This window comes from Pecten maximus, chromosome 11 (assembly GCF_902652985.1).
Source record: "Pecten maximus chromosome 11, xPecMax1.1, whole genome shotgun sequence".
Lineage (NCBI taxonomy): Eukaryota > Metazoa > Mollusca > Bivalvia > Pectinida > Pectinidae > Pecten > Pecten maximus.
In genome coordinates, this window is record NC_047025.1 from 6,544,195 (window position 1) to 6,570,240 (window position 26,046).

The window sequence follows — 26,046 nt, forward strand, 5'->3', positions numbered from 1 at the left end:
TAGAGCTACTAGTCCTGTTTCCTTGGGAATGTCATTTATATGATAAATACAGCAGCATTGAATTACATCAGAACAAAAAATGTAAATCGTTGGTGAAACGATAAGTTGTATTGATATCAAAATCAATCCAGTTGTTTATTTACCTAAATCACTAATGTGCGACCTATTGCACATATAATTTTCCACAGCATACAAAAGACATAAGGATGTTATCTCCTTAGAAACCGTCCGTCGGGTTTTGATAAAATCTAGATAAGCAATTTGTGGGGGTTAGAACATGAGTAAATTCGCTACCACACATCGTCTTTCTATATTCCTTGGAGAACATACAGCCGGAACTTTAATACATTAAGCATTCAGTTTCATCACAATTCATAAGCAACATGTAACTGGTATATCATCATTGCTATCCGAAATGCAAATCCTTGAATATAAAGAAAAGTCACTCACAGAGGTTAATATTTCAAACAAGGACATTCACTTTCTATAGTTACATGCCTTCCTTTTGCACTAATTGGAAGTCAAAATAGCCATATAACCATCCCATCTTGGTTTGAAGAAATCCATGTGCCTAAAGTTTCCTTAATGCCATTTTTCTGACTTGAACACCGTCCTCCTTCTACCATCCTGGGTCTTTCCCATGGTGGTTATTCCTTGCACCTTAGTTGACAGAAGTCTGTAACCAATTGTGTTTCTCTGAACAAGTTTGTCTTTTTTCAACACCAGTACAAACTATAATTCTGGCTATAAATCTGTTCGACTACCTTGGGTGCTTACTTCATTTTTACACGTCATCCGAATGTATGAGGATGATATTTATCAAACATTTCAGTTTTGTTAACCTTCAACTCGCTAACACCAGAAACGTCATGCTCCTCGTGGGCACAGCTTAGAACATGGTAGACACTGCACAACGTTTCGTCACTTTCTAAGTACTGATCAAAATGCAGTTTTATGGCGACTCCGGCGGCTAAAATGGCTACAAATATTAACACTAAAACTATCCTGTACACCAATGTTCTGTTCAATCTCTGTTTTTGGTCGCTGCAAAGTTTGCCTTCGTGTTGTGAGTTTTCGTTGTCTGAATACTTATTGTAAGGCAGTTCTATGTATTCGTCGCTAGATAGGACTCCGTAGTTTTTTGTATTCCCTCCATTAGAAAGGACGTCATCATCTATCAGCCGTTTCTTACTACCACTGAGGCCATTCATCGTGGCAATGGAAGGATCATCTAGAGAAAAAGTGAATTATTTTTCAGTTTTGTGCTATTATATGGTTAAAGCTGCAGTAAAAACAATTTGCCCCATTAAATATACGTAGAGTTCGGGTATTATCTGTCAACAATGTATTGAGAACATATGCATGCAGTTAGATTCATTTCAGATAATGAATGCGACCACAAAAACCCAAGAATTTCTGACAGTCTAGGCAAATCTAAAAGTGGATGTTATCTTTACAGAATATTGATTAAACCCTTAAATGTCCTCTGGCAATCCTTTTCACATCTCAGGAATTAGTGAAAAATACACTTGACTTTGTGAAAAAAATCGGCTTACTATGCTAACACTAATTCATGTGCGAGAATTGTCTTCCTTTGGCAAGTGGATTATCCTGGATTTTCGCTTCAAATTTAGTTTGATCCAACATGAAATCTTTCTTTTGTACTATCCAACGTTGTAATATCGTGACTAAGTATTTGTTGGATATCAACATGCTGCAAACGTATCTATTTTGGCGCATATCTGATTACCACAACAAGGAATTCGCACACAATGAGGGATAGGTCCAAAATGAGGAATTGGACGACAATTAGGGTTTGGCCCACAATGAAAAATTGGCTCCGCTGACAGATTATATCCACTATTTCTCACAAAAATGTATACAATGGCACCCAAGGTATAGAATATATCGAATTCATAACAAACGATAAGAAAGTTCTTATAATGACGGCTAATGACGGTTACAGAACAATACCCACCTGGTGATCCTTTGTTATCCACCAATCCAGCTCGACTCTGAGCCTACGTAATGAAACAAAACGACATTAAAGTTATCCTTAACCGAATTATGAATATCATCTCTATTATACTGTTTAATTAAATTTAATACCTCAATAAAACTCTTCATCTAATTTACTTGCTCGTTTCCATGAAAAAGCGGTACCAAAGGCATATGTGTAAAAGTTTAAGAAACATTTTTTTACTTTCAGCTCAATGAGACGTGGAACACCCTTCCGCACAATTCAATATCGATTTGAAGTAGAATTAAAATAATCGAGGGTTATTTTGATTTAAAAGGTAGCTGACTGGACATTGCAGACATACATTTTCCGCTTCCTTTTCCCAGTCGGTACGCAATATCTTCAAGAAGTATGTAACTGCCTGTAGGGCGCTACTGACAATGACGCCCCACCATGCACCTACAACACAACACGATTACATATCAACAAATATTGATGCTACCACAGAATCTTTCTCTCAAATTATTAGATACTGATAATTGTGCAATATCCTTTCTATTGGTCCATAATAACATCACTAGACGATATCAGCTGTGAAGTTAGAAATAAGCAGATTTTCTAATGTTAGTAATGATAAGGACTCTTGACATGTTTCAATTTAGAAAAAAAGGGGATCGTTTGTGAAGATTTCAACTATTGCATATCCCGGATAACCTTGCGTAGATAGTATCGCGTTTAAAATAATGATTTATCGATATAAACTAATTTCTCCTTAACCTTACCGAAAACGATGAGAAATGATTATGATACAATTCTAAATGATTATAACACAGTTCTAAATGATGATAACACAATTCTAAATGATTATAACACAATTCTGAATGATTATTACACAATTCTAAATGATTATAACACAATTCTGAATGATTATAACACAATTCTAAATGATTATAACATTTCTAAATGATTAGTACACAATTCTAAACGATTATTACACAATTCTAAATGATTATAACACAATTCTAAATGATTATAATACAATTCCTACTGTTTAAATGAATGCAGTATAAACTGATTGGATTTAGATAAACTCGATATATAGATGTATTTATAGTAACATACCGTATACTCCTATGTCGGTTAGCAACAGCATTGGTATACAAATCGGCAATGCCACGACATAGTAGGATATAAAGTTAGTGACAGCTCCAAATATCTGGTTACCAACACCTCGGATGACGCCACAAAGTGAGCCCTATAATTAATCAATTGATTAATGTGCTAATAATAATCATAATTTTGAATTTTATATACTGCTGTATCAAAGCAACAAAGTGATTTAAACATTATTATTCCGTTGTGATTGGACCATTAGCATCTAGCCAATGTCTCTCAACTCCCAGGGGAACATACCGACAGAGCTGCCATTTCGGAACTAACAGCTTACACATAAACTTTCCTGCATTGTCCTACCACATAATCATTAACAGTTGAGTCAACTTGGACTCAACAAATTGTCGGGAAAAGTTCAACAGTTAGAGCTTGAAGTCCATGCTGTGAAAGAAAAGAACTTGGAATTAGAGAAAAGTGCTGAGGCAATAGGGGAATTCTATGACAATGTGAAGGAAAAAGCTGATCAAAACGAAAAAAAACATTTCTAGGGCTCACAAAGAGATTAAAACATGCAGTGATTCTATGACCGATCAAGTGACAAGCATGGCAGTAATCCAAAATGAAATGTTAAATATACGGCATGAGACTGGAGCTTTGCAAAGGACGATGGAGGATCAACAATGCCGGTCAATGAAATACAACCTTGTGTTAACAGGCCTTCTTGAACAAAAAGATGAAGTGGTCGCTGATAAAGTCAGAGATTTCTTCAAATTTGAACTCGGCATCCATAAGTATATCGAATTTGCCAATGTACATAGATTCAACAGGCACGGCAATTATCGCCCTATCGTTGTGAGGTTCCTATACTATGAGGACAAAGAGGAAGTTAAACGGCGGGGATATCTGTTGAAAGGGAAGCGATATGGCATAAACGAACAGTTTCCAGACATTGTGGAAGAGAGGAGGAAACAATTATACCCGGTAATGAGACACTATAAATCAGCTGGTCATCACGTGAAACTTGTTAAAGACAGGCTTTTCATTGATGGTCAACCTTATGAAGGTGACTCTACATGGTGCTCTGAAAGCACGAGACAGAAAGATAACCATGGTCATGGGACAAATAACTCGACCCAAAGAAATCAACAGGAAACAAGCTACACGCCGAACAACAGTAGAGCCAACAAGAGAGGGCGTTCCGCCTCCACCCCTAACAGCAATGAGGACCGAAACCAACCTCCGGCCTCACGAGCTCGGAGATCATCTACAGATATCTACAATGGATCATATACTGATAATCCCATGGGAGCTCGTTCGCCACCTGGACGAGTTGGAACAGATAGGACTAGGCTTGGTAGGAGTGATTATCACGATAATCCTAAGTCGCACCATCTTAATTGCAATGACAACAAAAGGTAGGGAGGCGCGGAGAGTGTCTGTTCAGATTACATATCCGTGGCTTATTGGAACATTGGCAAAGGTCTGTGTATTAAACTGAACGACATAGAATGTCTACAAACTATACAAAACCATGATGTAATATGTATCAGTGAATGCTGGATATCAGAGGACGATTCTTTTGAATGCCCCGGTTATTCAAAATTTGCTTATCCAAGGAAATCTGGAAAGGGAGGAGGAATGGTTATTTTCTATAAACATTGTTTATTTCACAATGTTAATATTGTTCATAATGTAAGTGATACCATTATTGTGGTGAAATTTTCCAAACAGAATTGTACGATGCATTTTATTTTCTGTTACTTTCCTCCAGAAAACAGTATATCTTACAGAACTAATGATATTGATTTATTTCAAAGATTAGAGGAAACGCTTGTAAGGTATAGTGATGTAGGTTCTGTGTATGTAATTGGAGACCTTAATTCGAGAACTGGGATTAGATATGATTATATTGAAAATGACCATCCAACTCAAGACGTAATTAATATGTTTAAATGTTTTAACTACTATCCAGATAAAACAATAACTATAAGAAAGAACATGGGTGAATTCGTTAACTCGTTTGGTAGGAGATTGTTATCTCTATGTAAATCTTCTGGTATAAGAATTGTTAATGGTCGTCATGAAGGAGACAGAGATGGAAGCTTCACTTTCTACAGTAAGAATGGTAAAAGCACTATAGATTATTTGTTAACAACTTTAGACAATTTTAAATATATTAGCCTGTTCAAGTCCGGAAAGTTTTCAACGATTTCAGATCATTCACCACTGTCTTTTCAAGTAAAGTTTAAATACCCTAATAAACCAGAGAATGCTAAAATAAACACTACAACAAGAGTGGCTAGTGAGTCTGTTAAATGGAGAAATGAAAATGTAAATATTATTAGAAATAATCTTAGTGTTAATGTAAATAATCTTATAGATATTGGGAATAGAATTGTTAGTTCACAAAATGATGTTAATGGTGTTATTGATGATTTTTGTAAACTTGTTAATACATGTGTTTTACCTTATTGTGACGTGCGTAAAGTGAGTGCGAAAAATGACAATATGAATGTTCAACATAGCTCTAAAAGGTCAGATGACAAGCCATGGTTTACATATGAATGTAAGAGAAAATATTTTGACTATAAACATGCATTGGGAAACTTCAACTGCTCTAAGTCAGAAGAAAATTATCGTATCCTTATAGAAAAAAAGACATTGTACAAAAGACTTGAAAACAGGTTGATAAGACAATATAACAGACATGAAGGTAATATGTTAGATCTGATTCGTAAGAATAACCCAAAACAGTTTTATAAATATTTCTCGAAAACTAAAAGTAGGACAATGCAGTCTAATATAGAATTGGATGAATTTTATGCACATTTCCAAAATTTAAACAATGATGATTTTGGCAATGGTGACGTGTCAATTACGGCTGGTGAGACAATTTTCGACGAATTAGATTTACAAATCAGTGAGGATGAAGTGGTTGCTGCAATAAGAAATCTGAAAAGGAGCAAAAGTTGTAGTGAGGATAATATTTTAAATGAATTTTTTATTGATTGTGAGAATGAGTTGCTACCATGTATTACAAATGTCTTCAATAATATTTTTCAGTCTGGCTTTTTCCCAGAATCTTGGTCAAAAGGTTGTATAGTTCCAATTTTCAAAAAAGGTGATATTGATAATCCGAATAATTACAGAGGTTTGACAATAATAAGCTGTATGGGCAAATTATTTACATCCATTCTTAATAAGAGGCTGATGAAATGGGATAAACAGTATAATGTAATAACGGATGCTCAGTTTGGATTTAAACCTGGTTTTTCTACAGTTGATGCTATTTTTGTTCTGCAAACTTTAGTTAACAAAACATTGAAAAATAAAAAAAGATTATACTGCTGCTTTATAGATTATAAAAAAGCTTTTGATTTAATTGATAGAAGCCGTTTATGGTCAAAACTTATAAAACAGGGAATTGATGGAAAGATGTTAAAAATAATACAATCTTTATATGATAATGTAAAGTCTTGCATCAAACATAATGGAGTATTGTCAGAATACTATAGAAACACGATTGGTTTATTCCAAGGAGAAATTTTGTCGCCTATTTTGTACAGTTTATATGTAAATGATTGTGAAATGTGTTTTATTAGAGAGAACTGCCAATCAGTGGAAATTGGTTTGATCAATCTATTTTTAATTATGTATGCGGATGATACCGTTCTGATAGCAGAGTCACCTCAGTCACTCCAAGAAATGTTAAATGCATTATATCTATATAATAATGAATGGAAATTAACTCTTAATGTTGATAAAACTAAAATCATGATATTTAGGAACGGAGGTAGACTGCGTGACAATGAAAAATGGTTTTATAATAATGTAGATATAGAAGTAGTTAATGAATTTAATTATCTTGGAATGTTGTTCAATTATAATGGAAAGTTCAAAAAAACTCAAATTCATGTTGCTAACCAAGGTAGGAAAGCTTACTTTTCCATAAATAGTAAGTTGAAAAGTCACTCATTTAATATTAAGACACAATGTTCTGTGTTTGATACATATATAAATAGTATATTAGGATATGCAAGTGAAATATGGGGGCATCATAAAGCACCAGACGTAGAAAAAGTACATACCATCTTTTGTAAAAGTTTACTTGGAGTTAATAAATCTACATGTAATGATTTTCTTTATTTGGAGTTGGGCAGATTCCCATTATATATTATCAGGAAACTAAAAAATTTTAAGTATTGGCTTAAACTGAAAAGTACTTCAAATTGTATATTAAAAGCATGTTTGGAACAGAGAATTGAGTCGAATGATGAATGGATAATTAACATTGTAAATGAACTTGATAAAGTAGGCCTTTCTTATCTCTGGCATGATACTGCAACTGATTGTTATACGTATAGTGTTATAGAAAATAGAATTAAGGATGTGTATCAGCAAGAAATCATTAATAGAATTAATGCTACATCACGAGGTGTAGTATATAAACATTTAGTCGATAATTTTTGTTTACAATTTTATCTAAGTAAGCCCATTGATAGTATTTATAAAAAGTGTCTAGCTAAATTAAGACTTTCGTCACATAATTTAAATATAGAGTATGGCAGAAAACATAATGTTCCTAGGGCTAACAGATTATGCGATTGTTGTAATTTAGAGGAAATTGAAGACGAGTATCATTTTTTACTACAATGTCCATTTTACTCTGATCTTCGTCAACAATATATTAAACATTATTATTACAGAAAGCCAAGTGTTTTCAAATTAGTCAAATTATTAAGTGTGAATAATGTTAAAGAACTAAATAAAACTGGTAAATTTATCCATTTAGCTTTTAGAAAAAGGGCAGAAAAGGTTAATAGTTAAATATTATTTTGTTAAACTAATGAGATGGATAAGCTTACAATATTATGTTGAACACTCTCCGACCATGTAACTGTTTTATTGTATACCTATGCATTTTCATGTTGTTATTTTCACTTATGGGCCGATAGGTCCTTGGAATAAATTGAACTTGAACTTGAAGTAAATTACCTTGTCCTTGTATAATACAGCTTCCGTGCCGGGACATGGCTATATACATGTAGATAAATATGTATGCAACTCGTTAATTACTACTACATTTTTTCACAAACTAATCACAACCCCATTAAAGGTAAAAACTCGTGTCAATGTATCAACTACATTGAAAATTACCTGTGCACAGTTGAACAATTCAAACAACGCCGAGACCATGAGTAATTTGGATGCAAGATCAACAACCGCCCTGCAAACAGATTCAATTAATTTAATTAACAAATTTAATATATATTTATAAAAGGATCGGTTAGTAGTCATGAACTAATAATTATTAAATACCAATTTAAACATTTTGAGTTTAGCATGATTAGAATAATATTTGAAGCTACACATTCAATATTCATTCAATTATTCTTTTGAAATTTCAGTTTTTGATATATCATTAAATGTATAATGTAGATACATGTATTTTAAAACATGCATAACTAAATACCGAAATTAAACTACCAATTAACAAATTTGCATAATCTCAAATTGAATAAAAGGTACATTGTGTACTTGCATATTGTTATTATTGATTTGATACTTCCTAATGTGTTAGGTGTTATTCTAATCTATATTAATATATATCAGTGAATGCGATTTAAATGTGTTAAATAATCTTTGAGAAATGTATAATGTGGATACGTTGTATTTTAATAACCGAATTAGTGATGTCTGGATTAACGAAGATATTGAAGACACCAAATGAGTGGCTTACTAAAAGTATTTGGTCGAGAGAAGACGAAAATACTTAAGACGCCGGATTATTGATGGCTGGATTATTAGAAGTATTTGGTTAGGATGTCGAAGATAGTGAATAAAACAAATAAGCAATGGTTAGAAGACGGGAACAATTAGGTACAATCTTACAGAAGGCGAAGATAGTAAAAACATAATCACTAGATTACTAGAAGGATTTTGTCTAGATAAGGTATGAAGATAGGGCACAAAATAAATAACTCTAAGAAAATTTATTCGAGAAGGCGAAGATAGTAAAGACACCTATTAGTGATGGCTGCATTACTAGAACGAAAATTTAGTCGAGAAGACAAAGGATAGTAAAGACACCTATTAGTGATGGCTGCATTACTAGAACGAAAATTTAGTCGAGAAGGCAAAAGATAGTAAAGACACCGAATTAATGATGGCTGCATTACTAGAACGGAAATTCAATCGAAGGGCTAAAGATAGTAAATACACTAAATCAGTGATGGCTTGATGACAAGCGTGATTATGACAAACGAATTAGTAATGAGTTAGTAAACCTGGTTAAACTATACAAAATGATAAACCTTACGGATCATCAGTAAAAATCAGAGGTAAAACCCCATTAACTGCCAACGTGAGAAGAGCGATAATCACGGAGACAACAACTGAAAGAAATTTGAAATTTAGATTGAATGAAAAACAAACACATTTGAAAATATGTATTTATATAAGCAATAACTTATCTCTTAATATATATTATTGGCGGTGATTTAAAGTATTAAATAATGATTGAGAAATGTATAATGTATTTTAATAACCGAATTAGTGATGACTTGCTAACTAGAAGGATTAAGTCTAGATAATCTGTGAAGATGGGGCACAGAATTAGTGTTGTCTGGATTACTAGAGTAACAAGTCGAGAAGGCAAAGATATTGAAGACACCAAATTAATTATTGTTCTTCATATCACGACATCAGTTGGAGGTATGTGAGAATTATGATCTGGTAACTTTTATTTGGTAAGGTTACATAATGACCATACAGAGCAAACGGAAACATTGTATACAATCCCACTTACATGATAGCAGTATAGCTACCCTGGCAGCGGTGGCGGCCTTTTTTGGTTCATTCGCCCCGAGTTGGTTTCCCACGCAGACACTGGAGGCCACAGACAGACCGAGGGGTATCTGAAACAGGATTACACGTTAATATGATATTCATAATATATATTATAACTGCCTCGTTGACATTGTTATAAAATATACAATACCAGTAAAATTAAAAGTGACTGTCCAATTTACCGTATCGATGATATTAAATATAAGCATATTATCCAGTCTTCTGTAGTAGAAATGCAGAAAACGTAATCTTGTTTACATTAGCTACCTGGATGCTAGATACCAAAAGGTAAAGGCCATTTAAAACAATTGTTTTGTTAAAGGTTTAATTTTTACAATATACATATACTGTAGAAATCATCATTCATGGCTGTACTTTGCATACATATACATACCACATTTTTTGTTTGTTTTTATCTTATGATTTTTTTCCCGAAAACCATCAAGGGTTTAAAAGACATATGCTAGTCGAGGCTTTTGATTGGTCTAAATTCAGATGCTGCCCGAATTTCATGATAAAAATGTACATCAGTTAGTTATGGCTCTAAAACATAATTTTGACATTTGTTTTGTGATTGACAACTTTCAGGTTTCCCAAAAAATCAAAATGTAAATATTTAATTTAATTTTCATCAGCATATATTAAGTTGACTACCTGAGGAGTTACTTGGCACACAACAGTCGGAATATTAACTAATCCAAATACTGGAAGTACTGAATTGTCCGATTTTGACGAAATTTGGTATGTAGGTACCATTATTATAATGAGTTTTTAAAAGCTCGGTGGTCAACTTACCATGGTAGTAAAATGGGTGCCTATGTTTGTTAAGATATTATGACCCAGGGAACAATATTGTGGTTACTTTCAGCTTCATTATCAACTACGGTGGTATTATAAGGGACTTCTGTAATTACAATTAGCACTTGTTTCTAATTTGAGCTTCAAAATCATTGGTGAAAGGAACGGAAAGTGAATGAAGCAATTCATGACATCCATGGAGTAGTTTGTGAGACTTCTGTAACGGAACCTGTTGCATTAAAACTTGTTTACAATTCATCATATTTTCACCACGTATATTTATATTTCATTTTCTTTATTGCAACACAGTCTGTTTTAACTTACCATGAACGCTAATGCCGCCGCGTTATACCCTATTGTATGACTGGCTAGGGGTACTACACCCAGAGTACCTAAATGTATTACATTAAAACAATTGTCAACAGTATATAAATAAAATATTATTGCAGCATAAAAATACATTAAGTCATAACAATACATTTCAATATTGGTCATTATAATTTCCTTAAAGTATGAAGAGTACGGTTTCATTTACAGTTTCAAACGCTGATGTTTACCCCTACGTTTTTTTTTATCTTCCTTGATTTTGTTTAAGATGCGGCGAATTCTTTAGTATATATTGCTTATAGTGCACAAAAAAACGGAGTGTACACTAAATAAACTGTGAAGTAACTTGTGCTACGAGTGCACTTTTTTCCAATTGTATGGCTCCATAGCATACAGAATATATTCAAGTTAATCCTTATGATTTAATCAACTGCTCACATTCCTTGTAAAAATCTTCATTGACGAACTTTTTTTTACGTCGCCGTATCATCCAATCAAAAACGACATTACAAACAGCGACGTCGTTGTTTACGTTATGGACCGATAACATAAATTTTGAAGCCTATGAAAATGCCTGTTACAAGCAAGATTAAATCAGTGTTCTTGTATTAAACAATACTTTTTCTATTATGATATTAACTTGGAAATCTGTAGTTCATATGAATGAATGTCACACGTTTTACTGACTATCAAGGAATATCCATAAGAGGTTAGAACTTTTATAAAAGTATTGAAATAATGCTTGCAAATAATCAGGGCGTCATCTTTTCGTGTGATCTCATGATAACCTAAAGTTGTCAACTAAACGTGATATTATTAACATTTAGGATAGAATCGCTGATATAATAGTAAAAAATAAACGTTCGATATGTTAAAGTAATAAATATGTAAAATATTCTGTATTTATACAAACCAACAATGAAGAAAAGTATTTCAAAAGTCCACCATTCCAAACAGACCATAAAAAGTCCGGGTAACGCCAGCGAAAAGAAGAGACCCCATTCATCGAAGCATTCCATAGTCCATCCTTAGACAAACAACGGAGAAAATCGAAATGGTAAATGTTGAAACAGTTCAAAAATCCGATCAATAAAAGTGTTCTAATTGGTGATGTCAATTTGAACTACTTCCTCATACCGTAAAACTGGTTGCTATTTTTGCTATTTCGCGGGCCATTGCCACGGGCGCGAAAATTTGATCCGTGAAATAATAAGACACGGGGAAATATTTTACACGAAATCCTGTGATTTAGACTTTCATCATATTGTACCGTTATATCCAAGGTTATTTCGACAATTGCGATTGATCAGAACAGATTTAAAAGAAAAATGCATGGTTTTTCCGAAAAAAAAAAAAATTATAAGCATAAATCGTTATTTAATCACGTTAAACCTTACATGAATTTGAATGCTAAAAATAGCACAGTGGAATACCCGAAGAAAAAAAGCAATAATCAGATATCCACTCATAGCCAGATCACGAAATATTAATTCGCTAAAAAAATATTCTTTCTATGAAAATTGTAACATATTTGACTCGCGAATATAACCAGCTGTAGGGTATTTTAGCTGGTGTATAAATAGAACAATTATACCTACCTCCCCATGTCTCCTTATGTCGGCCCTTGACAAGTATGTACACCAAAGTTATTAGTACGATTAGCCATTGGGTAAGAGCCACAGAGAGGGCTGCGCCCCTGAAAATATAAAAAATCACTCACCTCACTGCCACAGTTTAAATACAAATTGAAAGTTATAATCAGTAGAGACAGAAAAAAAAATTAAACTGCATTATATAATTATTTCGTCCTTCTTGAACTCATCAGTGGTTCTGAGGGCCTGGAATGTTGTGTTTGACGGAGAATACTCCTGCCACATGATAGGCCGACGAAAAGTGGCAATCTGGATGGCAAGGTGCAAAAACCAGATCATTCAATACATTTAGTAGTTTTTAATGTTTAAGTTTTTTTTTGTAATATTGGTACTTGTCCAAAATAAGAACTGTGTCGCTATTAAAATGAAGTTAGGAACGTTGAAAGGCTAATCTAAGTTGAAAAGTGATTGACGCATACTGCTGTATGGAGCGTCGGTAGTAACATTCATGTCATTCCGACTGTAGACTGAGCAGCTTATATTAATTAGATGCTGTTAATCTACACGTCATCAGCCAGATTCGGAACATATTCGGTGTGGAGACCATTGTGTTTTGTCAGGGGATAGAGGGCTTCACATGGGCTATGTGATTATCTGATTATTGACTAGCAAGCTACATAGACTAATTGTATATATAGTACGCCATGTATATGATATGTACTTATATATAAATACTGTATGTTGAAGTGTATAATACATGTATAGGTGTGTATATCAGTGGATCAGAGCTAGATGTCTGACAGGATTTATTGTGTGTGAAAAGGTATGACTTTATAGAGTTACTTGCTTGTGTGTACAATGTACATACATATATATAAATATTGTATTGACCATTTATCTTGTCACACTCTTACTCAGTCTCATTCCTTGTTTTAATGTGACAAAATGTATGATAAATGTTCATATCTTTCCCGAAGATTTGTTTGAATGTGAGAAAAAGTATTAAGCATAATAACAGTTTCGGTTTTATATGAGCTCAAAAATTCTGTTTGAGAATGATACTTGTTTCATGAATATGTGTTCTGAAAAGGTAGACGCGTCACTTGATACTTAAAAAACAACAATTAACGTTCTCAATGTGGGAACAAGGGAAGGTAACAGTCACTAAGGAGTATATCAGGAAACAACTTTTTTTAGTTCAAGGGAATTTTAGAGTTTAAAAATTCGAAGCATATACAATTACACCGAAAGCATGGGAAAAATATTATACGTACAGTATTTTAGATTCTACGGGAAATGACAGTATTAAAGATTATACGGAAATTGACGGACGGTATATCAGCTTATATTTCGTCTTTACTGTTAATTCTTCACAATCAAAATATTAGTTATGTAAATATCACGAATTAAAAAAAAATTATTGATTAGGATATCTTACTTCGGCAATGAAACTTTAACTTACATAATTCCAAAATGGAGACCAGTCAGAAACAGCGCATGCAGTCCCAGGTTAATCAGGTTTGTCACGACGGCAATGACCAGACTCGGCACAACAATGCTCTATAAATAGATCATCTCGTCACTGACAAGTTAGAAATTCAAGAAATTCAAATTTATGTATCATTTCATATTTTCTTACGTGTCAATACTAAATATACAAAATGTAAGTGTCACGATTCTGTTTGGTATTAGATGTAGCATTCTAAGCCGACTTATTTATGTTCTTTCTTTGGCTTATTTAATTAAGGGTCATCTAAATAACAAATCTAGCGATATTAATGACATTATAGAAGCGTAAACAATGTATTCACTTCTTTGGTGCAATTTAACAGAAGTAACTATAACATTTTTTAGTATGCATTATCGATAATCACGGGCCTTGCTTTAGAAATGTTACTTGTTTAGCTGTTTGTAAATTTCAACAAATCATGCGAAAATGCATGTTTCATTGGGACACCTTTAGCTAATTTATATTACATATACTGCATAGAAAGCTGTTTTGCTCACAAATGTTTATAGCACACAATAGGAGCATTAAAAAAAAGAAAAAAGGTTTGTCTGGATTCGACGACTTTGTGTTTGATTCTATTTGACCTTGAAATGCAAATGCCTGTTGTAAACAATATCACACAAATATGGCAAATAGGAAGGTATTTCAAACATTACAAATGCTGTTATTTGACACTTGAAACATCTATCTTACTATGATGAGATGTCTTACTAGTACGACATAGGAGCATCTGTTATTGATTGAAACGCCTCTCTTTAGGCCATATTAGTGATATATTATCCCCAGCTGCCATTTGCATTTCAATGTCAAAATACAAAAGAACCAGGATCAGAGGGGTCATTGTGAAGTTTCCAAACAGGAGGCTTTCCCTTTTTATTCTGTTAATCTAACAGCTACAGCTACAGCGTGGCTACACATGTTCAGGATAAAAGGTGGGGGAGGGGGATCTTACCTGCGATTGAAGATACTTCGCTAAAACAATAGCAATGACCTGACCCTGCAATGATTAATATAAAGTAACTATTCATTTTATACAGAAGATCGATTCACCTTAGATAGCGCTCCTGGTTATTTATATAAAGGGACAAGGAAAACATAAAGGTAAAATTAAATTTGGTCGAATAAAGGTATTTTATTATTATTATTATCTTTAGATAAAGTTTGAACACACTTGATTTCAAATTGTTACTACTTTTATTTTCACGTTTCTCTTATTAATTAATTTATTTTATTTTATTTTTATTTATTTTTTAATTTTCTTATTTATTATCTTTATTTTAATTTGTTATGTATTTAGTTATCTATTAATGAATTATATGGAACCAATTTTGGTTAAGATTTCCGTTAATTGTTTGCTGCATATAGTTATGTCCTTAATACTACACACAAGTACATACCGGTAATGCTGCTATGTAGACAACAGCGTATTTTCCTGCTTGTCTGGAAAAAAAGAAGTCCAATGGTTAGCAGTGCCTCACATCCTGATTTATGTAGCTATGCCACCCTTCTAGCTCTTTTCACTAAAAGTCTTGATCTCCCCAAATTAAGATGAATATATATATGTTTGGTTATGAATGTCCAAGCTTTTTCAAACTGTATGCCATATTATCTGAGCATGAACTTACTTGAAAATCCAATGAAATCCAATATGCAGAAAAATATAACATCATGGGGTTATTTCACCATTCCATCTCGATTTTGACATTTCTTTCTATTGTTTTAAGTACCTAAGGTATCAACACTTCTGTTCCCTAGCGTCTTACTCTACTGCTCTATTGGAAGGTGCTAATTACCTTGCCACAAACTCATTCTGTCCCAGAAGGATGAGGAGGTGTTCCGTATTCATCAGTACTGCCCAACATGGTAACCCACACAGCACCATGATGATCAGGCCTGAAACCGAAACCTTTGTATTTAGTTTAAATATGAGAAACACTTTGTGTATCGTGTATATCAATTAAAAAAAAAAAAAAAATATTAACATGACAACTGAAATTCATTATTAAAGTCGCTAATGTTTTCAAGCCTTGCGGTTCTCTTCATGTGATTGCAGTTATGCCATAGTTACGTTACATACATGTAGTAACTTACTTTATGACGTAATGATGTTGTTCATTGTAAGAAAAGGTAATAATGGTATAATTGGAGTACCGGCGCTTATTTTAGTGATGACGTAAAAGACGCTTACTCTTCCAGTATAGTTTATATAGGGAAATCACATTTTTGGCTATCATTTGATGATTTCTTTCGGAATTCAATTAGAATTATCAGTATGGGATGACAATTTTTTGCATGCGTTGGCCCTGACTTAACCACAAGGGCTGATGAGGCGTAAGGTTGAAATGGACTGAAACATTTCAGGACTCGGACGACCGTAAAGGCCCTTGTTCGATATTTACCCTTTTTAAAATCCCTATCGAAAACTAAGAAAACTAAGAATACTACATTTGTTCTAATCAAAGAGTGAAGACCTGTCTGTATATTGGTACAAACATTGAAGAAATTCAAACATACTTCTCTGTAAAATCACTCCCATCCGGAACTTGTTTGTGCTGCCGAATGTCTGTAGTAAACAAAACAGTACATACAAATTGTACATGAAAGCTACTCGTATGCAATAGAGCATCAGTGTCCTGTCACGTGACATACTCACCCTGCCAGACAACGTCAAAGCGACATTTGTTTGTTCATATTAGATACTCCATCAGCTTTTCCTCGTTATAGATATTCAAGACGATTTTAAAAATCGTAGTGCATAATTATACATAGAGAATCTTACATCAGTGAGTATTTGGGCGAATGGCATATCAAATTATTGGACGAAACTAATTCATTCCATATGACATGGACACGAGTGTAGGATTCTGTTTATCACATAACTTATATTAATGATATTGCAATATGTGTAAGTGAAAAACGCTCACATTAACCTTTAATTAAGACAGGAGAATTCCGACTTGTACGTACAATGTATGTTACTCCCTACAGAGACAACCATGCGACGTCATATATTAATTATGACGTCATGAATTATGTATGGCAATAGCTTAAGGCCCCTATTACAGACGTGCCTTACTATATTGATGACGTGGACCTGTCATCAGTAGTTAATACATAATAATATACCTGATAACATTTAAGGAACGGCGGGAATATCGAGGCTTCAGAACAGAATACAGCAGATAAATAATCCATTGTTTAGATAAATAATCGAATGAGCGGTTGCTTATCAGTGGGATAGCTGTATCAGTGGTTGCTAGACAGTGGGATAGCTGTATAAGTGGTTGCTAGACAGTGGGATAGGTTTTTATGTGGTTGCTATACAGTCGGATAGTTGTATAAGTGGTTGCCAGACAGTGGGATAGCTGTAGAAGTTGTTGCTAGACAGTGGGACAGCTGTATTAGTGGTAGTTGGATAAAATTCTATTATATTCGTAGTGTTAACAAATTTTACATCAAATATGTGAAACCAAACGAACAATTGCGCATGTGCATATATCATATTTACCTGCGCGAAGAGTGTGTCGCATGCCGAACCTAGGCCCATCATCACGGAATTCCCTGTTACATTGATTACCTATAGAGACAAGTGTATAAAAAAGAAAGAAACAAACACACAAACAAACACAGAATACCGATATACAATATCAATTACAACATTGAGAGTATAAAAGTGATCGGAGTCTTTTAAAAGTAAAAGGGTTTCTATACAATAACAATACTAATAAGAAGACCTGCACATAACATTAAATTTGCAGCTTTCTTAAAATTCACACAATATCTAATAAAACATAATAAAAATTGAAATTTAATTGACTTTACATACCGTGGTCGCCAGTGCCACGCCATCCAGTGTCTCCTTTCCGAGGTGACCACAAAATGTCAGACTGACAAGAAGTACTAGGAACTGCAGCAACTGTGTAACAGCCTAATAGATAAAGTAAAGGTAGACACCAATTAATAAGTAACGGTAGACACCAATTAATTAGTAATGGTAGACATCAATTAATAAGTAACGGTAGACACCAATTAATAAGTAACGGTAGACACAAATTAATATATAACGGTAGACGCCAATTAATATATAACGGTAGACACCAATGAATTAGTAATGGTAGACACCAATTAATTAGAAACGGTAGAAACCAATTAAAAAGTAACGGTAGACATCAATTGATTAGTAATGGTAGACACCAATTAATTAGTAAAGGTAGGCACCAATTAATTAGTAACGGGAGACACCAATTCATTAGTAACGGTAGACAACCAATTAATTAGTAACGGTAGACACCAATTAATTAGTAACGGTAGACACCAATTAATGAGTAAAGGTAGACACCAATTAATTAGTAACGGGAGACACCAATTAATTAGTAACGGGAGACACCAATTAATAGGTAACGGTAGACACCAATTAATATATAACGGTCGACACCAATTAATTAGTAACGGTAGACACCAATTAATTAGCAACGGGAGACACCAATTAATTAGTAACGGGAGACACCAATTAATGTGTAACGGTAGACACCAATTAATTAGTAAAGGTAGACACCAATTAATTAGTAACGGGAGACACCAATTAATTAGTAACGGGAGACACCAATTAATTAGTAACGGGATACACCAATTAATAAGTAGCGGTAGACACCAATTAATTAGTAAAGGTAGACACCAATTAATTAGCAACGGGAAACACCAATTAATTAGTAACGGGAGACACCAATTAATTAGTAACGGGAGACACCAATTAATGTGTAACGGTAGACACCAATTAATTAGTAAAGGTAGACACCAATTAATTAGTAACGGGAGACACCAATTAATTAGTAACGGGAGACACCAATTAATTAATAACAGCAGACACCAATTAATATATAACGGTAGACACCAATTAATTAGTAACGGTAGACACCAATTAATTAGCAACGGGAAATACCAATTAATTAGTAACGGGAGACACCAATTAATTAGTAACGGGAGACACCAATTAATGTGTAACGGGAGACACCAATTAATAAGTAGTGGTAGACACCAATTAATTAGTAAAGGTAGACACCAATTAATTAGTAACGGGAGACACCAATCAATTAGTAAAGGTAGACATTAATTAATTAGTAAAGGTAGACACCAATTAATAAGTAACTATAGACACCAATTAATTAGTAATGGTAGACACCAATTGATTAGTAACGGTAGACACCAATTAATAAATAACGGTAGACACCAATTAATATATAACGGTAGACACCAATTAATTAGTAATGGTAGACACCAATTAACAAGTAACGGTAGACAACACTCAATAAATAACGGTAGATACCAATTAATTAGTAACGGTATACACCAATTAATAAGTAACGGGAGACACCAATCAATAAGTTACGGTAAATACTAATTAATATATAAAGGTAGACACTAGTTAATATATAACGGTAGACACCAATGATATATAACGGTATACACCAATTAATAAGTAACGGTAGACACCAATTAATTAGTAACCGTAGACACCAATTAATAAGTAACGGTAGACACCAATTATTTAGTAACGGTATACACCAATTAATAAGTAACGGTAGACACCAATTAATAAGTAACGGTAGACACAAATGAATAAATAACAGTAGACACCAATTAATTAGTAACGGTATTCACCAATTAATAAGTAACGGTAGACACCAATTAATATATAACGGTAGACACCAATTAATTAATAACGGCAGACACCAATTAATTAATAACGGCAGACACCAATTAATATATAACGGTAGACACCAATTGATTATTACCGGTAGACACCAATCAATAAGTAACGGTAGACACCAATTGATTAGTAACGGTTGACACCAATTGATATATAACGGTATACACCAATTAATAAGAAACGGTAGACACCAATTAATTAGTAACGGTGGACACCAATTGATATATAACGGTAGACACCAATAAATCAGTAACGGTAGACACCAATTAATTAGTAACGATAGACACCAATTGATATATAACGGTCGACACCAATTAATATATAACGGTAGACACCAATTAATAAGTAACGGTAGACAACAATTGATATATAACGGTCGACACCAATTAATAAGTAACGGTAGACACCAATTAATATATAACGGTCGACACCAATTAATAAGTAACGGTAGACACCAATTAATATGTAACGGTAGACACCAATTGATATATAACGGTAGACACCAATTAATAAGTAAAGGTAGACACCAATTAATTAGTAACGGGAGACACCAATTAATTAGTAACGGGATACACCAATTAATTAGTAACGGGAGACACCAATTAATTAGTAACGGGATACACCAATTAATAAGTAGCGGTAGACACCAATTAATTAGTAAAGGTAGACACCAATTAATAAGTAACGGGAGACACCAATCAATAAGTTACGGTAGATACCAATTAATAAGTAACGGGAGACACCAATCAATAAGTTACGGTAAATACTAATTAATATATAAAGGTAGACACTAGTTAATATATAACGGTAGACACCAATGATATATAACGGTATACACCAATTAATTAGTAACGGTAGACACCAATTAATTAGTAACGGTAGACACCAATTAATAAGTAACGGTAGACACCAATTAATTAGTAACGGTTGACACCAATTAATTAAAAACGGCAGACACCAATTAATTAGTAACGGTAGACACCAATTAATTAGTAACGGTAGACACCAATTAATATATAACGGTAGACACCAATTGATATATAACGGTAGACACCAATCAATAAGTAACGGTAGACACCAATTAATTAGTAACGGTAGACACCAATTAATTAGTAACGGTATACACCAATTAATAAGTAACGGTAGACACAAATTAATAAGTAACGGTGGACACAAATTAATAAATAACAGTAGACACCAATTAATTAGTAACGGTATTCACCAATTAATAAGTAACGGTAGACACCAATTAATAAGTAACGGTAGACACCAATTAATAAGTAACGGTAGACACCAATTAATAAGTAACGGTAGACACCAATGAATTAATAACGGTAGTCACCAATTAATAAGTAACGGTAGATACCAATTAATTAATAACGGCAGACACCAATTAATTAATAACAGCAGACACCAATTAATATATAACGGTAGACACCAATTAATATATAACGGCTGACACCAATTAATTAATAACAGCAGACACCAATTAATATATAACGGTAGACACAAATTAATATATAACGGTAGACACCAATTGATATATAACGGTAGACACCAATTAATAAGTAACGGTAGACACCAATTAATTAGTAACGGTAGACACCAATTAATAAGTAACGATAGACTCCAATTAATTAGTAACGGTAGACACCAATTAATATATAACGGTAGACACCAATTGACCGATACATATGTAATGACATTGTATCTGCGACATGACATAACAGTGACAACATTAAAGACCGAGATATATGTTAGACATTGTGTCAGCGACATGACATTCTGGTGAAATGGCACAGTGAATCGGCCTTCAAATTTCCTTAATTTGAGAAGAAACCTTAAATTAAAACAGGGTGTAAGTAGTACATAAACAACAACTAACCTACATCAAAGATAAACGGCCAAGTACCAAGGTGTTAAATTTTGTCACTGCAATTTTAGGGTGCAGTCGTACGTCATATACTATAAACCTCACATTTGAATGGCCCTAGTATGACCTCTATATTACCAGATATCAATATGATATATTTAGCATATTCACTGTGTAGGTATTTATCCGGAAACCCGCACTGCTACTGGTTTAACGTACATTTCAGATGTATCCATGTCGTCAATCATGACTTTATTTAGTGTGTACATTAATTCTCCGAAACATTTGTCATACTGTATCAACATAGAACATCTAATATCTAGACAAACAATAAGACTTTGTTATTCCGATGAAGTTCTATAGTTCATTAAAATATCTGAAGCACAAAATTTCAATCATTTCCACGCAGAGTAATTTTGCCGGCGTTTTCAAGCGCTCTTTCTGTTAGATACAGAGTTTGGATATTTTCACGTGCATGGAGTAGACGATAAATAAACTTAGTTCAAACATTATTAATGAAGATTTAAACCTTTTCGTGTTCAGTACCGTTTGCAGGACTAATAGAATATATTATCAATACCTTAAAACATTAGATAATTGGTCATGTAGTAATAACGACAGTACAGACAAGTAAATTGTCGAATTTTCGAGTGCCCCTTTAAATTTGTCAACACACAAATAAATTACAAACGATCACATATATATTTATAGAGCATGAAACAGTCACTGACAGTTTACATGTATAAGTTTAGTAGATAAACAGGGAACAATATCATTATGTTTGTGATTATGACCCCTTGATTGATAATTAATTCGCCGTAGACCTATTATAATTAATTAGAAAACATATAAGATGGTGTAAATAAATACATACATGTAAATAGATAAAAAGTAAAAATAAAAGGTTAAAAACCAGTCTTATATAGATAACATTTAAAGATACGTGTACCAATCGCGTATTGTCTGTTTGTAGAATGAGGAACTCAAAATTGATTTCATGACGTCACTTCAATTGTCAAGAGTTCGGCACTTCTCCTGACAGTTTTTTTTTTTTACTCTCCGTCGTGATTAGAACTAAATAGAAAAATTCTATTTCTAGTCAAATGTAAGGTTCGCCGAGGTTAATATATCTTTCGCTTGTTCATAAACCACACAATCACCTCAACGAATGTCCATAATCATAGCGTCATTTATAACTGTTCCGAATTATTACCAGTTACTGGACGAAAGTGTCAATGTTTTGTGATAAAGGTCCACTGGTCATTGCCACATTTATGACGTCAAACTGCTGATTTTAAGCTCTTGGTCAAGGGCAGGCGAAAATTTCAATCTTCCGTTTATTAATCCATTCTTAATAATTCAAGTCAATCTTATTCATAATAAACTGTACAGTTCAAACATGATAAATGAAGACATGTTATAAATGAGTCTAATTGACTGAATTTTAAATATATAATAATGTTCAAATGATTATTGTCTTCGGTTCGGTTTTTAATTTTCGGGTTAATAAATACTCATATTCACAGCATCTTCATTCAATAGCTACAAGAAGATGAAAATAATTTTGAAAAATACAATCAAAAGATAAATAAATAAATAAACAAATAAATAAATAAATTCGTTTATACTCACCACGGGCAAAGCGATGCCTAACTGAACCTTCAACTCGCTTTTAAATCCATCTCGACACAAGGTATTGGCACATTTCGAACATCCATCATTGTTTTCCTTCTCTTCCATTTCACTTGACATAACGATTATAAGTTCTGATATCACTAACTGAGTTGGAAGATCAACAGACTACAGCCTCGTCCTCGTAATAACAGGGAGTAACTGGTACAGTTGTGTATAGTACATGTATCTGTTCTGGCGATTTTCGGACGAGCTGGTCAGTGATGCAAAGCGTATTCAATAGAATGTAGGCATACATATTCATCACTTAATCGGCGTGTTATCCTGTTGATTCGCTGTGACAGAAGTGTATATAGTGTACCTCGGGGTATCTTTTAATTACACCAACCAGAAAGCGATTCTTACCTCATAATATGACATTACATTGTGAATTGATAATGTCGCAACAAAATGGCTGTTTACGTCGCCATTTTGACATGAAAACCTGTCAAAATATACGATTTCGCCAAGGAGTGAAAAACAAACAAACAAACAAACAAACAAACCAATAACCCTAGGACCCATTTCATAAAATATCATGAAATAATAACTCATTGAAGTTCCTGTATTAATCGTAATACTGGCCTGACCTACCATGCTTTGTCAACAATACCGCAAGACGCATGTGGAATAATAACAAATAAATGTAGTAAGTTATATATTAGTTTTTCACCTGTGTTAATTTCCTTGAGCTACATGTAGAGAGTGGTTTGTTTGTTTGCTGGGTTATTCGCCCCGTGAACAGCCAGGGTCATTTTGAGGCGAAGTTTCCTTGTAGTAGTTGGTGACTACCTCACTGAACAACGTACGGAGGCCCCTCGCGTGCCATCCAGAGCAATAAGTGTCTTGCTCAAGGATACAACCACAACTTGAGATTACATTGCCGGCGCTCTGTATTAAAAAAATTATGAAACCTGTGTAAAAGTTAGAGCTAAACCCATTAACGGCTCTTGAGATGAAGTTTGAATAGGTTGTTATTCAGGAAATCCATGCACAATCTATTATAAAATGGATGCCGTGTCAAACTTTTCTCATGTCCGAAAAATAACACTTTTTCGGCTTCATTTCCTTAATATCCTCATCAATTTCCAAACGAGACCAGTGGAACTGGAGAAAAAGCTTATAGTGGGATTTTAAGATGTTACGAAAGATCTGTAAGGGAAGATAGGTGCAACAAGTTCTAATCCCGAAGGACATCAGTTTTCCTTCGGGTCAATCATTTTTTATTTTGGGGTTGTGTAAAACTATTTTTTGCATTTGTTTTTTTGTGTACATCCTAGACATTGCCCTAGTTGCCAACTTAAATCACATTATCATCGAATTGACATAAGATTAATGTTCAACATCATAGCCGAACACCTGAGACCGTTCCATTGTATAAATCTTATAATAATATTAAGATATGAATATGTTTGACCAGCTTAATAAGTTAATGTAGCATAACATTATGGACTTATTAACATTTCAACAACTTCGTCAGTTATGTTTTTATGTTACTTCTTTAAATAGGCATATTGAGAAGATCAGTTAACTTAAACTTACATCGCATGATACAATATTAATTGATCAATTATCATTTTGAAAATTAACATATAACATTACATTTAACATTAAACATATACAAACTACCATACCAGAATGTTTCGAGTAATTGGGCTTTTACTGTATTCATCTTCCTTTTTATCACCGTCATTACATATGCTATTGGCCACGTGGATAACATCGCCGGAGACCCACGGTTAATTGCAGTACGCTATGCTAGACTTATCTATAGTGACAATGACAATGACAATTGTTTATTCTCGTAAACATAAACAGTACAGTGCAGAGAATATGAACATTAACAAATGGATAACAATGATACATACTGAAACAGGATGGACATCAGTATTGTGAATTAATTATCTAACTTGCATCAATAATAAATCAAGTCAATGAAGTAAGTTGATCATGAGTTACGTAATTGAATAATGTATGGAATTTAAATGTATTTTGTCTATCATAATAATATCTAGACATATATTTGGCGTAGTTCAATCAACCGTGGGTCTCCGATGATGCATGCATAATAACAACACAAGTACCGTTTCACAATGCGTATTGTGTTATATATAGTATCACTCAGGATTTGACAGATCTATATTTGAGGATCCAGAAACAACCGCGGATAACTCGAATACCATGTATTACTCGAACTATTGATCGGGTCCCCGTGAGTTCGAGTAAGAGGGGGTTTACTGTAATTCATGATAAACACGGTACATTTCATACTTCACAAACACCAAAGCCTTCAACCACGCCCCTGTCGAGGCTAGACAGGGATATTAACCTTAACTGTCATTATGTATACTTAAAAGCTGAATTATTTTTTAAAAAGATGGTATTTTTAATAGTATTGTTTTATAAATCTTAACCTCAAATCCCTTTAGTTAAACGGACATTTCAAAGTGAATTGAAACTCATCATCTATGTCTCTCAAAGCAAACCGGTTACAAATTCTGTTTCTGCCTATAATATTAAATTGTTTACCAACTTTTATATTCAGTTTCTGAGATGACAATCTTTTAGTTACGACGTGCTTATATTTATTTTCAATATTTTTACGTAGATAAAATAGAAAACAATGATTATTAATTAAATGTTGAT

At 33.5% G+C, this 26,046-nt stretch overlaps 1 protein-coding gene across 1 annotated transcript; it reads right to left on the minus strand.

The window, feature by feature from the left end:
• Positions 1-791: 791 nt before the first annotated feature.
• Positions 792-23,607, minus strand: LOC117337797 (multidrug and toxin extrusion protein 2-like). Its single transcript, XM_033898915.1, has 18 exons — positions 23,362-23,607; positions 17,976-18,077; positions 17,658-17,726; positions 16,664-16,712; positions 15,943-16,042; positions 15,547-15,589; positions 15,102-15,146; positions 14,102-14,199; positions 12,646-12,743; positions 11,961-12,074; positions 11,045-11,112; positions 9,882-9,990; positions 9,393-9,468; positions 8,231-8,300; positions 3,083-3,215; positions 2,325-2,419; positions 1,979-2,021; positions 792-1,231 (listed from the first exon to the last, which is right to left on the minus strand). Exons 1-18 carry the CDS (start codon positions 23,479-23,481, stop codon positions 792-794), a joined length of 1,872 nt encoding a protein of 623 aa, XP_033754806.1. The 5' UTR covers positions 23,482-23,607.
• Between the last annotated feature and the right edge of the window lie 2,439 nt (positions 23,608-26,046).

Bases quoted from the DNA above. Each gene is read 5' to 3' on its own strand.
- LOC117337797 (XM_033898915.1), bottom strand. From the start codon at position 23,481: ATGTCAAGTGAAATGGAAGAGAAGGAAAACAATGATGGATGTTCGAAA. The intron at 15,590-15,942 runs GTAATTAGCACC...CTTTTTTTCCAG, and splicing joins CAGAATGAGTTTGTGGCAAG to ACAAGCAGGAAAATACGCTG. The intron at 15,147-15,546 runs GTATGTACTTGT...TAATCATTGCAG, and splicing joins TCTACATAGCAGCATTACCG to GGTCAGGTCATTGCTATTGT.